The sequence below is a fragment of the Miscanthus floridulus genome, chromosome 4 (genome assembly GCF_019320115.1).
Source record: "Miscanthus floridulus cultivar M001 chromosome 4, ASM1932011v1, whole genome shotgun sequence".
In the NCBI taxonomy this organism is placed as follows: Eukaryota; Viridiplantae; Streptophyta; class Magnoliopsida; order Poales; family Poaceae; genus Miscanthus; species Miscanthus floridulus.
Window position 1 is genome coordinate 1,425,257 of NC_089583.1, and position 14,593 is coordinate 1,439,849.

General features: G+C 45.4%; 2 protein-coding genes across 3 annotated transcripts; one reads left to right on the plus strand and one right to left on the minus strand.

Moving 5' to 3' along the window:
• The first annotated feature begins 3,076 nt into the window (after positions 1 to 3,076).
• On the plus strand, positions 3,077 to 4,482 carry LOC136550758 (dirigent protein 1-like). Its single transcript, XM_066542355.1, has one exon. It carries the CDS (start codon positions 3,365 to 3,367, stop codon positions 4,088 to 4,090), a length of 726 nt encoding a protein of 241 aa, XP_066398452.1. The 5' UTR covers positions 3,077 to 3,364; the 3' UTR covers positions 4,091 to 4,482.
• A 4,520-nt stretch (positions 4,483 to 9,002) lies between these two features.
• LOC136550759 (uncharacterized) lies at positions 9,003 to 13,529 on the minus strand. 2 transcript variants are annotated; one of them, XM_066542357.1, is made up of 7 exons: positions 12,915 to 13,529; positions 11,294 to 11,950; positions 10,307 to 10,768; positions 10,050 to 10,222; positions 9,464 to 9,647; positions 9,232 to 9,353; positions 9,003 to 9,080 (listed from the first exon to the last, which is right to left on the minus strand). In XM_066542357.1, the coding sequence occupies exons 1-6, from the start codon at positions 13,395 to 13,397 to the stop codon at positions 9,264 to 9,266; spliced, it is 2,049 nt and encodes a 682-aa protein (XP_066398454.1). In that variant the 5' UTR covers positions 13,398 to 13,529; the 3' UTR covers positions 9,003 to 9,080; positions 9,232 to 9,263. The 2 variants fall into 2 exon arrangements, with proteins under 2 accessions (XP_066398454.1, XP_066398453.1); XM_066542356.1 differs by lacking the exon at positions 9,003 to 9,080 and having other exon boundaries at positions 9,113 to 9,353.
• Positions 13,530 to 14,593: the final 1,064 nt, after the last annotated feature.

A 14,593-nucleotide genomic window follows, 5' to 3' on the forward strand; every position in this document is an offset into this window, starting at 1 on the left:
GGGTGATGAACCTGCTTACGTCCAATGTGATCACGATGAGGCCCTCATTGTTGGACCCGATGAAGATAGTTAGATTATTATTATTAACTATGTAATCATTATTCAGACGTTGTATCAGTAATTCACACTGAATATCTAATTTATATTTTGTGCGCATCTCTATAATTTAATTATTGACTATGTAATCAAATATTGAGATGATGTTCACAAACACTATTGATAATTATTGACCATTAATTAGTTATCATAGAATTAAATAATCAAAGCATAAATTTTTGTCTTATTTTAGAATATAAACTAACAGCATTATTTATATTAATAAATAAATAAAAGAAAAGCAAATTAACCGAACTCTCTATCCTAGCTCAGCGGTTAAGGCCATGCACTCTGTACTCCGAGACCCACGCTTGAATCCTAGGCGGGCCAAAAAATTTTAATTTTGCATTTATTATTTAGTAATGCGTTACAATGTGATAAACAGAAAAAATAAAACCAATCTAACCGAACTACCTATCCCAGGCGGGCCAAACTTTTTTTTATTTTTCATTTATTATGTAGTAGTAGTGTGTTACGACGGGATAAAACAAAACGTACAACAAATTCTAACGTAATCCCTATTCTAGTGTAGTAGTTAAGGCTCTAAACTAAGAACTCCGAGACCTGTGTTCGAATCCTTGGCTCGAATTTTTTTTATAATAAGGCTGCGATGGCAGGCAGCCCAGCTGCTGGATGTCACCATGGCAGGGCCCATCACTGTCGGTTCCCAGAACCGGCATAGAAGGCAACCTTCACTGTCGGTTTTTAAACTAGAACCAATAATGATGTCTAGATGCTCCTCACAGGCCAACAGTACTCTCGCTGATCACCATAGCAGGAGCACTGCTCCCACCTACCCCGACAACTTTAGTTCAAAAACAAAAAAAGTACCACGACTGCTAGCCCCTATAAAATGGTCCTCGGCCGGGAGCTAGCCTCTCAACAGCCAAAGTCTTGCCACCCTCTTGTTGTTTATTTCTCACTTCGTTCTCTCTAGCTAGTATACACATCTATGGCCTCTCTGTGGGAGAAAGCCCTCCACATACAAATTTCAATAAGCGTGGTCATCCACAAGGATGGTGCACATAAAAGGTACTAGAAAATGTTTCTGAAGATAGAGCAACGCCGAAGCTTAGGGACACCGCAAGGTTGACAGAGTCATCCTATTCGGTGTGCTCTAGACTGTCTAACCAGAGCGGCATGGATTCATCGCTGCTCGGCAACCATCCCGTGTGCTCTGGACTGTCAGTCCGGAGAGGCATGGGTTCAACAGCTCCCGGTAACCTCCCCGCTCGTCTCCCGAAGGCATAGCTCGCCAGCCATCTCTAGCATTCTCTGGCGGCTATTTGACCCTAGTTTAAATGGCAGCTTATTATGATATATTTGGCTCAAGTAATTGAAGCACATATTTTGTAGTAAAGGCCACATGTTAGATAATTTAAACCACACCATGTCCTAATTCACATTTGTATATGAGTTATGACAATTTTTAGATTTTCATGAACTTGCTTTCGTCTCTTTAAGTTAATAGTAGAGGTGACTTCAGTTACACATGGGTAAAGATGCCTATTTTAAGTAACAAGTGTGGATGATGCCTATTTTAAGTAACAATTGTGGATGCATGATAGTACACTGCATGCAGTTTTGAACTTTTGTGCTCATGAAAATGTACTGTTTCCATCCATATATTGATTTCATGTACTGTTTCTTAGCTTATTCATTTCTAAACGCACTTCTAAAAAACTAATTTGCAAATAGAGCAAAATTTTTACCTATGCTCAGATCTTGGGATGACTTTTAGACGTTATGGTATGATTCATATCTAAATTTTTCCTATGCTCATATCTAAATTTCCTTCAACTAGAAAAATTGCAATGTAATGTATGTTGATATATGCTGACCTAGGAGCTTGATGTTGTCCAATACATATGCATGAACCTAGAGCTGACTCGAATCTTTATATCTTTGACTAATGTTTGTAGTTTGTGGTTGCAAGGTGCTGCCTTAGAGGTTAATAGTTTGGCCTAGAAGGTATCTCAGTGAAGTGAAAAGCTTCAGTAATGTATGTTTAGGTGTAGCTACAACTCTTCTTTTAGTTTGATGAATGTTCAAGAAGAAATGTATGTTGTTGGTGTCATTTTGGACTTGTGACTTAGATGTAGCGTGATGTATGATGTATATTACTACCAAGTTTGATATTATAATTTTTTTGCTACCTGGGATTTGCTCAAGATTGTGTAATTTGAATATAGATGAGATATGCAAATTAAAATTTGGGCTAAAAAATGAAATGCAAATTGGAATGATCCTGTTATGTGGTATGGCGTAAGTTGTGACTTAAAATCAAATGCCATAAAGCTTTGTGACTTCAAAACCAATGTCATAGATGTATGATGTGAACATATAAACGTCACAAAACATGGTTTAAGACGCGTGGTTTTTGACACACGTTTTTTCGTCATGCTGGTGTCACAAATGTTGATATGTGACAAAAATTCCATATATTATGACTTAAATGAATTGTCATAAATCGGCACATTTCTTGTAGCGTTTGTTAACGGGTTTTGGTTCTTGTCTGTTTGGGTATTGAACCCTGTTATGCAAATCTGATAGATTTTCCTTTGTAGCGTCTGTCAGTTTTTCTAGCAGATGTGGCAGCTTTTAATTTGTCAAAAATTTGATAGATTTTTAGTTGTCAAGTCTGTCAACAGATGTATAGAGTCACCCTAAAAAATAAATTAAAAAAAAAAGCGAACGTGAAGACATGGACATGGACATGGACATGGACATGGACATGGACATGGACGTGGAGGGATGAGCTAGCGCACAAAGCAAGCAAGCAATGCCCTTGTGCCCTGCCCATCCATCCATCTCGATCTTACTCAACATACATGTCGTACTAGTCGTATAGTGGTAGGTGAGCTCAACAGCTCCTGCATCGATCGAGTCGATCCATCTATCTTCGGATTTGTTGGTTTGGTTACTGGTTACTGCTACTACAAATCACTACTAGCTCAACAACCATCACACTAGCTAATTGACCTGCATGCAGAGCGACAGAAAGAGATCTAGTAGTCAGTAGAGGCCTACACAGTGCTGCTGGCAGGCTGCACATGCTGTCAATGGCATCTAAATCATCCATCATATGTCCTCTTCGTTCCTAATTAAACTAACCCAACAACCAGCACCACCTCCGATTCGCCCATACATAACACAAGCAGCTAGCTAATCTATTTCCATTCCGGCCACCCTTATCACAAGCTAGCTAGCAGCACGTACATCGGCCGCAACCACGCACATTCCTTGACGCGGCTAGCGGCCGTGCGCCATGGCCACCAGCACCGCGCCCGTCCTCCTCCTCCTCCCCCTCCTCCTCTCCATGTCCGCCGTCATGACGCTGGCGGCGGACAGCAACGGCACCACCCACCTGAGCTTCTTCATGCACGACATCACGTCGGGCAGCAACCCAACGGCGGTGAAGGTGATCAAGGGTCCGGGCTCCACCCTGACGGCCCCGACGCTAGGCATGACGTTCGGCGACACGACGGTGATCGACGACCCGCTGACGGCGACGTCCTCGCCGACGTCCGCGGAGCTGGGCCGCATGCAGGGCATCTACATGCTGGCGTCGCAGTCTGGCGCGGCGCTGATGGTGTGCGCCAACCTGCTGCTCACGTCGGGCGCCCACAACGGGAGCACGCTCGCCGTGATGGGCCGCGACGACACCGGGGAGGATGTGAGGGAGATCCCCGTCGTCGGCGGCACCGGGACGTTCCGGATGGCCACCGGGTACGTGCTGTGGAAGACGCCCCAGGGGATCAACGGCACCGACGCCACCGTCCAGCTCGATGTGTATGTCACCACGGATGGGAACGGCGTCGACGCGCTCGCGCCCGCGCCCGGTGGTGACGGCGGCGGAGACTCGTCGTCCGGAGGGTCGGCGGGGTCAGGAGGGTCCAAGTCCAGCTCCGGTGCGGCGACGGCGAGGAGGATGACCGGAGGGTGGGTCGTCGCCGTAGTGGTTGCGGTGGTTGGATCCCCATGGGTTTGGTGAGCAACCTGTTGACGATGACCGGTGGAGCTGAGCAGCAGGAGAATCTTGGACAGCGATGATTGGTTGGATTGGACAGCGAGACAGCGAGTGCGTGGTCGGTCCGAAAGTTTAGTGAGATGTCGGTGTACTGGGGTTTGGTGTGGTGTGTATGGGTGGTGGGTGGACCCACATGGATGGGAGTTGCATTGCGCTGCTCATAATCATTTCTACTGGCAGTAGCTTTTTGAGCCTTTTTCCTGTACGTCATCACGAAAGATTATCTACACCTACGTGACCCCTAAAAACTTCAAACGCACCCTGCTGTTACGATTCCGTCCACTTTCGCCTCTGAGGTTGGCCCAGTTTAGATCAAAAAAATTTGGTAAAATGAGTACTGTAGCGTTTTTGTTGTTATTTGACAATTAGTGTCCAATCATAGTCTAATTAGGCTTAAAAGATTCGTCTCGTGGATTTTGTCTAAATTGTGTAATTAGTTTTATTTTTTATTTATATTTAATACTTCATGTATGTGTCTAAAGATTCAATGTGACGGGGAATCTTGAAAAATTTAGCATTTTGGGTGGTAACTAAACAAGCCCGTTGTCAAACAAAGGTGAAAAAAATCGAAAATACCCTCGTGTCCCATCGCCGTGTTCCTCAGCTACCTCCACTCCGGCGGTGGGCTCGCTCGCGGTGGCGACGGTGAGGCCTGACGGGGAGCTCTGAAAGCAGCAGGACTGCGCGTCCTCCACCTCGCCGCCTCCATTACTGCCTCACCGACGTTGAGCCGCGCCACCCCGTCCCGAGCCGCCGGCGGACCGCGCGCCGCAACCCGGAGTTCCGCGTCTGCGCTGCGAGCGCCCTCCGCAGCCGCGGCCGTCTCCACCGTGGCCGTGCTGTGCTTGCGGGCTCGGGCTCCAGCGAACGCCCGCGGGCTCGGCCAGCGCACCGTGCGGCGCTCGGCGGAGGCCGGAGGGCACGACGGCTCTCCCAGCCTAGATCCCGGCGGGCGGCAGGTGGCTTCCCCAGGCGCTGCCTCCTGCTTGGCGAAGGGAAGCGCGGCGACGGCGAGGAGGTCGCGGAGCTCGCGAGCGTTCGCTGCTAGCTCTGCTCGCCGGCGGCAGGGCGCGCGGCCGGTGGCAGTCGTAGTACCTTTAGTTACTGACTTCGTCGTCCACAAAGAGTAGAGGAGATTTCGTCACCGAACACCCGCTCCTCCTCCCGCCGCCGACACCGCCAGCCAGCCGCTCCACCGTGCTAGGAGCAGCGGGGCGTCCACCATGCGTCGAGCTGGCATTGCAGGGCGACCACGACTTCAGTGACGACGGCGAGGTGGCAGACCTGCTGCTGCGGCAGAGAAGCAGAAGCAGAGGCAGGTTCGGAAGAGGCGAGGATAACGGCGGCGGGAGGAGCCCTTCCGGTGCCTCGGACAGCAGTAGCCGCACCCTGGAGGACGCCAGGGCCGAGGGCGCACGCCGTCACGACGCCGCCGCACGCCGGGAGCGGGCGCTCGCCTACGCCTACGCCTACCAGCAGGTGCGCCGTGCGCGTGTCTGCTACCAGCTACTACCGTACCTGGGTCTGAAAAAAATTTCAAACCGATGAATAGTAGCACTTTCGTCTTATTTAGTAAATATTGTCCAATCGTGAACCAACTAAGCTCAAAAGATTCATCTCGTGATTTCCAACTAAACTGTGCAATTAGTTATTTTTTTACCTACATTTAATGCTCCATGCAAACAGTTAAAAATTGATGTGATGGAGAGAGAGTGAAAAAACTTGGAATTTTGAGGGTATCTAAACAAGGCCCTGGTGCCGGTGATTATTAATAAGCCTGCATTTACTTCGATTCGATCTGACAAATGTTTGGCGACCATGACACATGAGAGAGAAGAGAGACCTCGTGCTCGCCGGCCACAGGAGAGCATTTTGGACGACCCACAGGTCAGGGCTGTTAAACGATAAAAATCAGACGGGAGGCAGACGGAATAGCTTGGGAGATAAAAAAAAATGTCATAGCACTAGAATGTGTTTGAATTTTTTAGTGATATATAGGTCTGAAGCATCTTTCTTAATAACACACAGGAAAAAACTCTAGCTTTTTCCTCTGCTACTTGCATATATGATTTTTACTATAACAAGGCTTTCTTTCCTGCTTGCTTGCTATCAGTCATGCTCGTGCATGCATCACTGTCGGAAACAGCAGATTTGTCGAGTGCAAAAATATTTGTCGAGTGTATTCTATCGGGCACTCGACAAACAAGCTATTTGCCGAGTGCTGCCAAAAACACACTTGGCAAAATAATGGCACTCGGCAAACAGACTCTTTGCCGAGTGCTGAAAAAAAACACTCGGCAAACTAAGAAAAAACACTTGGCAAAACAGAAACACTCGGCAACAAACCGCCACGTGAACATCCATCAGTTAGTGTGCCGGCCATTAGGAGTTTGCCGAGTGTCCGTTATTAGCACTCGGTAAAGAAATAAGTTTGCCAAGTTTTTTTTTTTTTTGCACTCGACAAAGAAATAAGTATGCCGAGTGTTTTTTTTTGCACTTGGCAAATAAATAAGTTTTTTTTCTTCTGACCTTGAAACTTTTTCTACACTCCACATACAACATGTGGTACTCCATGTTAAGATTTGGTATATTTTTTGATCTGTTTGCTATATTTAATTAATTTATTGTATTTCAAGGAATTTTTTTGGTATAAGCCAAATTTGAACTGCAAGTGATTCAAATAATAGAATAAAATGAGTAGAAAAATGATATTCATGTTATTAAGTCCAGTGTGAGGCCTTACCCGGAAAATGAAAAGAAATTTCGAACATCTTGTTCAGGAAACACAACCACGAACGTGTGGCCGAATGATTTTTAAATTCTAAAAAAAACAAACGAAGTTTGAAAATCATGAGATTTGTCAAGATCTCATGATATCATATGTGGAGGCTGTGGTAAAAAATTAAGAAGGTTTCGCATAATTTTTCACGTACGATGCTTACAAACCGAAGCATCTCCGAAGAAGAATCGTAGCGTTGATAAGGATTCAATAAGATTTGGAGTCAAATTGATGGTCCAATTGGGGTTTGACTTCAAAACTTTTTGTATAGGCAATAGAGAACAGAGATTGTTACATGTGAAATTTTGGTAAATTTTTGGATCCGTTTGATAATTTTAATTTATTAAGTGTAATTATAGAATTTTAATTGATATAAATTAAATTTCATAAAATAATGGAGTAATATTTCTAGAAAAATCAAATATATATTGTTGAGTGAATTTGACAAGGTATTTTTAAAGTACATCGGAACAAATTTAGAAAAACATGTTACGGAAAAGGAGAAGGAAAATGGAAAAAAAATAGGTTTGCCGAGTGCCCCTTATCTGGCACTCGGCAATCAGACCTAGGACACTCGACAAACTCCCTAACCACGTCAGCGATCCGTGTCTTCAAAATGGAGCTCTCCCATTGGCCCAAACTCCTCTCCCTAGATCCCTCCCCTCTTATCCCTTCCCTCTCCCCCCCCCCCCCCCCCCACCCCCCTCTCCTTATCCATTCTGGCGACCAGGGCGGCACGGCACTCCGGCGGCCGCGACGACGACGAGACACACGGCTGTGAGCAGCGGCGGCAGCTTAGTCGGTGTTCCCATCTTTTTGGCTAATGTGTAGTGTTGTTTGATTGACTGATGGCTGGAGCTCACCCTGGGCAATCGGTTAACCAAAACCGTTCGGTTCGGTTAGAACCGAACTAACCGAGCCATACATTACATCAGCGAAACAGAAGAGAAGAAAAGGAGAAAAATAAAAACCGAGCCATACATTACATAAGCCATACAGTTCGGTTCTTTTGCTATTGGGCTAATATGTACGGATTCGGTTCTTCGGTTCTGTTTGGTTAACCGAGGTCTGGAACCGAATTACCCGATATTATTTCGATTCATGAGAATTGGGAACCGAACTAGGAACCAAAATTTCCGGTTTCAGTTAATTCGGTTTCGGTTTTGGTTATTTCGGTTCGGTTCTCGGTTATTTTTGCCCAGGGTTAGCTGGAGCTGTACATATATCCCATCCATCAGCATTCAGCTCCCATTAGTTATTGCCACGACAAAGACGGGTCGATGGACACTGTTTATCTGCGTCTCTGGTCCATGCAAAGCGAGCAATAATGCATATCACCTCTCAAAGGAATTTGTTCACGTTGCAATTCACACTGTTACTAAAGACCCTGATACCCGATACCTGACCGGTATTTGATCCATTAGGGGATGTGGATGGAATCATATCTTTACCCGCGGATATCTAAATGGGCAAGAATCCATCCCCGATGAGTATAGCGGGTACGGGAACGTTCCCTGTTTATCCGTCCCCGTTACCCGTTGGGGAACCCGACTATTTGAGCTGTCATGCGAGTATTAGGCCTAAAGAAGCTCAACATAGGTATTTTGGCCCAAATCTGAACAATCATATATATAGTTTATGTGTTTTAGGAACTCTAGTTCAATTTTTCCTCATCATCTCCGCCAGCAGCACAAGCACGCTTGCCTCACGAGCGCTCGTGCCCCTCGCTTTCTCAGTTCGATCTCTCTGCCACCTTTGCTCGTCCTCCTCGCAACCTCGCTCCTTCTCCTCAGCATCTCCGAGACTCCGACACTTATACCCGGGTGAAGAAGAAACGTCTCCGATTGCTAAGCTGCGACCCCAAATGTCCTTGTTTATCGAGTATGTAGTACCCGTCGGGTATCTGTTACCCAACCGATGCCCGACGGGTACGGGGATAGGCAAGAATCTATATCCGAAACAGTTAACGGGGACAAAAACGGGATAAATTCTCCATAGCGGGGAAGAGAACGTTCCGGCGATACCTGACGGGTACATCTCCGTTGCCATCCTTAACTGGTACTCCATAGCCACTCAGCTACGGAAAGTAAAGCATCACCAACACCAACAGTCCAGCTATTACTGCTCAACAAGGAGAAAAGGGACAGGGAGAACGACGACGAGGTGGACGAGCAGCTGCAGCACACCAGCATATTGCAAGTCACAAATTACCACCCCACTGATTTAGGGCCAAAATTCTGATGCGTCAGCTTAATTACTTGCTGACCCAAACTAAACATGCTCACAGAGAGGATTCAAAATCAGATCCAAACAAAAAATGCATTACATGTTGGAATACATTGCATGCTGCTAGCTTAGCTAGCTCCAGGGAGCGGTCAGGGCAGTGGAGTCACCGAGCACCTTGCGAGCACGCGAGTACACGGCGTTGGCAGACTCTGATGTTCCCATCTGGTAATACAATCAAGAGCGGCATGTCGGTGACTCGAGATAAGATGGCAAGCATTTTAGACTTTTATGAAATGTGGCAACATATATATAGTAGTAATGTGCGGTCTCACCTTCAGCTCCAGGTTGTAGTAGTTTCTCCATACTTCACTTTCCTGGGGATACAGGTCGAGCACTGAATCATATAACCGTCGAGCATTTGTGAGGGCGCCATTGTCTCCGAGCGATGCAAGGTTCGCCTCCAGCTCTATGCAGTACAGCATGAACTTGAGGCTTGGCCGAGGTAAAGCAAGCAATCTGTGTTGGATCCAACAAGCAAAGGCCAAGGTGTCATCAGGTCCCAACACTATGGAGGCAATATGGAATGCAGTTACATTTTTCTTTTTTTAACTTGAATCACAAGCAATGGAAAGGACTGTGGAGAAAGATGGAACGATACAGATAATGGCCTATCAAGCCAATTACTACATATACAAATATTTAAATAACAAACTATGCATAGAACAATTGTTATTTCAATGACACACAAAAGAAGCAGCCAGATGAATGGCATCTGCTCTGAAATCTAAAATGCTAGTTCACCGTGTCAATATTATCTACATAGGCTGGCTCGAAATGATAATTGAAGAACATTATCATGCGAGAGCACACAATTAAATACTGTATGCAACATGGCAAGTGTACAGTTAGTTTTCATACCTCTTGTACATCTTCCTAGCATGCTTCATACCATCTCTTTGCAAATACCTCCCAACGATAGCAGAAGAAACAGATGCACCTGAATCGCTGCCACCTGCCAAACTTAATGATAGCATTGCAATCTTCACCAACTTCTCGAAGAAGACCTTATCATGGAAAAACAATTTCATGGCCTGAAATGCATCACGAAAAATTTCAAACAGTCATAGTAGTAAAGGTAAAACCAAAGTTTGCCGATGTTAATCTAAAGAACTTACCATATGCCACAATCCCTCAGCCTCAGTTACAGACAACTTAGAAAGCACAGTGCTAAATAGATCAAATAGAGAGCTCAGGTTCTCCTTGCTCAAGGGAGAACTGCCAGGAGCAGTTGCAATCGAATTTATCTCCATAGAAGCTCTCAGGCTCCACAATTTTGCAGCATTTGAAAGAGGACCATCACAAAGCTTTTCTGCAAGAGTCTTAGCTTCCTCCAGTCTTTCCAGTTTCAAGTAAAGTGATATGTATTGGCAAGCAAGATCCTCAGTAAGACACCCACATGATTCTGCATTTTCATAAACTTTAAGTATGGATGAAGTGAACTCTGAAGCATCAAATTCAGAATCCTGGAATAATGTGATGGAATCTTCTCTGTCAGGATATAGCACATCCATCCAAAACTTTGCATACAACGAGTACATTTTGGTATTTGGCAGCCTTCTGACAGCTTCATCGTACACCTACAATCCACACCACAATATAGATTAGAATGTTCAGAAAGGTGTATCAGACCTAGTGTGCAGTGTAGCTGCCAGATCCTGGCTGAGAAATGGGAAAACTACCATTGTGCTCTAAACTGCAACACACAGACATACTACACGGCTATTACAAAAGGACAGCTTTAAAGGGTACACAATATGCTGTACAGATTAGTCAAGCTCTAATACTATAATTGCAAAGGCATTAAAGAAAGCTTTCATAACCAGCATGCAATAAGATTATAAGAAATTACCTCGTAAACAAATTAGGTAACAATCTACTGCATAAACCTACACAAACTAGAATGCACTAAGCATGTGAGTACACAATACCACAATTAAAACCTTGCATCTATATATGAATTGCCTGTAGTGAATTGACACAGAAAAAAATTATTAGTGCAAGACAGCCACAGTGCATTCAACTACATTCTCATCTTTTTATTTTCTTTCGCTTGCATGATGGAGGTTTATATTTATATGGAAGCGGTGATATAATTCCTTTACCTGAATTGATCTGTTCAACTTATTCGACAATGCATCCTTTCTATTTGAATTACTGGAATTGCTCGAGTTGCTTAGCTGAAGCCTAGCAAACCAATCCCAGTAGTCCTCGCTATGAGAGAAATCTCTCTTAAGGTCATCCAGGACCTCCAGTTTCAACTCATCAGAATGTGCCAAGTCAACACTGTTTAATATCTCCAAGAACTTCTTCCGCAAGGTTAAGCTCGACGGAAGAGCTTCCACCGCACCATGATATATGGTCTGAATGATTAACAATCCTTGACGCCAAAATAGGTCTTCCTTCTCCTCCAGAGCATCTCCAGCCGAGCCCGACTCCTTGGGATCTTCGCCCTGTTCGTTCAGTGGCATGAACAGTTCCTTGTTTTCCTCTTTCCACTGGCCTGCATCGTTATCGCTCTTTTGAAGCGTCTTGACATCCTCTCCAAGAGCAACCTTCCGAGCCTTGAGCTTGTTAAGGTAGGTAAGCTCCATGCGAAGATACTCGATCCACATATCCTCTGATTGAGGACAAGACCTGAGACCGCTCTGCATCAGTGCACGTGCCGCAGCAACGTTCAGGTTCTGATCGAATTCCCATGCTGCCGCGTAGATCCAAAGCCCAGGAACCTTGGGATGGAAGCGAATAGCTTGTGCCAGAACCTGTAGTAGGAAGACAAATACAAGGACAGAGCAGAACAACATTAGAGTTTGCCAGTGTATGCAAATAAAGGTCTTCCATCTGATCATAGCTCAAAATTGAACTTTCCTACTCGATTAGAAATACTTGAAAGAATGTGCAATGCAATTTATAATTGGCTAACTTGTTGGCCAAATTACAGTGTGTAGCCCCAAGCAGTACTAAATGTGTAGCTGAAATCCTGAAATAGCACATTATGGGCATAGAAAAGTGTCAAGTTCCCCAGATTTTTTGTGAGCATCAATGTCAGAGTAAAGGGTAACAAATATTGAAATCAAACAGAGGAACAGCAAGTAACAGAGATGGAAGCTTGAACTTAAATGGGTAGCATAGAAAGGTTGCAACTTTTCCAGATTACAGCGTGTGGCTCCAAGTCATCATACTAAGATAGCGTTTGGTTTGGTGGAATGTAACGTAATCTAATTACTCCCGGGACTGTATGACGATACAGCTGCTTGTTTCGGTCCTTCCTGTTATGAGATACCGTCAAATAGCACTCTATTCATTGCCGATACCGCCACTCCTCGACCTTTTTCTCATAACATCGCTGATGTCTCTCTGCAATACCGTTACCACGTCCGCTCCAAACAAAGTCTGGAATCAATGATCCCACCAATCAAACCCCAGTGAATTGATTCCATTTTCAGTTACGTTACCCGAGCACAAACCAAACACCATGTAAATGTGTAGCTGTAATAGCACATTATGGGCATAGAAAGGTCTCATCTTTTCCCGATTTCTTGTGAGCAGAGCACAATGCCAGTGTATAGTCCAAAACGAGTTGAAATCGAGCAGAGCAGCAGCAAGTTACAGAGGTGAACTTTGAACCTAACAACCAACTATACAGATATTAATTAAGGCATCCAATTCGCAAGGGAATGATGCTGAAGATACCGATTTGGTGCTGGACTGTTGGAGGTGGCATACCTGCTTCATCCTGCCGTGTCGCTTGTCGCGGCAGAACTCGAGGTAGCGGAACCAGAGGTCGAGGTCGCCCTTGAACCTGACGGTGGCCATCCGGTAGATGTCGAGGACGCGGAGGACGCCGGCGACGTCGGAGACGGACTTCTTCCACTTCTTGGATTTACCCTTCTTCCTCTTCCTCCCGCCAACCTCGTCGTCGCTGCTGCGAACCTCGTGCCGGGGCTCCTCCTCGTCGTCGTCCTCGTCAGCGGCGGCGCGTATGATGGCGCGCTTGCGGAGGTTGCGGAGGGAGTCGAGGCGGAGCTCGTAGGCGATGTAGTCGAGGAAGTCCTGGCGGAGCGGGGAGTGGCGGCGGAGGCGGTACTCGAAGTCGCGGCGCTTGCGGACGACGTCGGAGAGCTCGGCGCGCGTGAAGAGGCCCCGGCGCTCCAGGTCGTCCAGCTCGTCGGTCATCCGCTCCAGGCGGTACTGCACCGTGTCCGCCATGGCGCCCGGCGGTGGAGGCGGCGAACGGAGGGGGGGCTGTTTCGCGGCGGCGCAGGGGAAAGGAGCAGGATACGACAGTGACGCTCGCGCCGCCGCGGTGGTGGTGGTGCTGACTGCTACAGAGAGACAGGGTTCCGGTTGGGGGCGATGCGAGATGTTGGAGAGAACAGGGGGGCAGGGCAACCACGTGCGTAAGCGGGCCGCAGAGGCCCAAAGTTACTCATTCCTGGACCTGGAATCTATAGCACAGTAGACATTAGGCCTGGTCGTGATATCGATTGGGCCGCTTGGGAACCCAACTGAATTGGCTCGCCTCAAAGAGAAAAAAAAGTCCATTTTCTTTTTTTCAATTCTAAAAACGGTAAACCACCTCCCTCGACCTTTTAAGGCTCTGTTTGGTTGAGCTGTGGCTGTGGGAAAAAGCTGCTGTGAGTTGTGAGCTATGGAAAAGCTGCTGTGGGCTGTGAGCTGTAGAAAAGCTGAAAGTTGTTTGGTTAAACAAGTATAAAATATACCTTTTATCTTTATCTCTCTTGAAACAACTATGGAAGAGCTTTTTATTCCACCAATTTCGAAAAGCAGAAAGCCAAAAGCCAAAAGCAGGGTCAACCCAGCTTTCAAAAATGAACTACGGAAAAGCAGCTGCTTCTGAAAAAGCGCCCTCCAAAAGCAGCCCCTTTGGTTGGGCTTTTGGCTTTTGAGACCAAAAGCCAAAGCCAAAAGCCCAACCAAACAGGGCCTAAACAGTTCATTTTACCTCCCTGGCCTGGTTATAGGTGGTTTCAAGACGGTTTTATCTTCTTCTCTTTTATTTATTTTGCCTAAATTTTCAAAAAATCATACTAAATCATAGAAATATCAAAAAATGGAAAATCTAATTTTATTGGACTCCACATGAGTAGATCTACACAATAAATATATAATATGGTATACTTTAGTACAAAGTTTTAACTGTAGCTTTAGATCTATGATTTTTCGTAATTAATTCAAAGTTGTAGTTTCTATGTTTCAATTGTGGTAAAATTTTTATGGTGGGATAATTATTATATAATTGAATTATAGTGAAAATTTCATGCTCATTGGATCATGTATAACCGAGTTATAGTTTATTTAGTTTTATGCTTGTTAAATAGTTAAAAGTGTGCAAAAATAGAAACGAGTATGGAATTTTTACTTCACGTAGCAACGCAATCAAC

Excerpts from the sequence above, each read along its gene's own strand:
- LOC136550759 (XM_066542357.1), bottom strand. The coding sequence starts at position 13,397 with ATGGCGGACACGGTGCAGTACCGCCTGGAGCGGATGACCGACGAGCTG. Across the intron at positions 10,769-11,293 it reads AGTTGAACAGATCAATTCAG|GTGTACGATGAAGCTGTCAG; the intron begins GTAAAGGAATTA and ends TGTGGATTGTAG. Across the intron at positions 10,223-10,306 it reads CTGAGGGATTGTGGCATATG|GCCATGAAATTGTTTTTCCA; the intron begins GTAAGTTCTTTA and ends GATGCATTTCAG.
- LOC136550758 (XM_066542355.1), top strand. The coding sequence starts at position 3,365 with ATGGCCACCAGCACCGCGCCCGTCCTCCTCCTCCTCCCCCTCCTCCTC.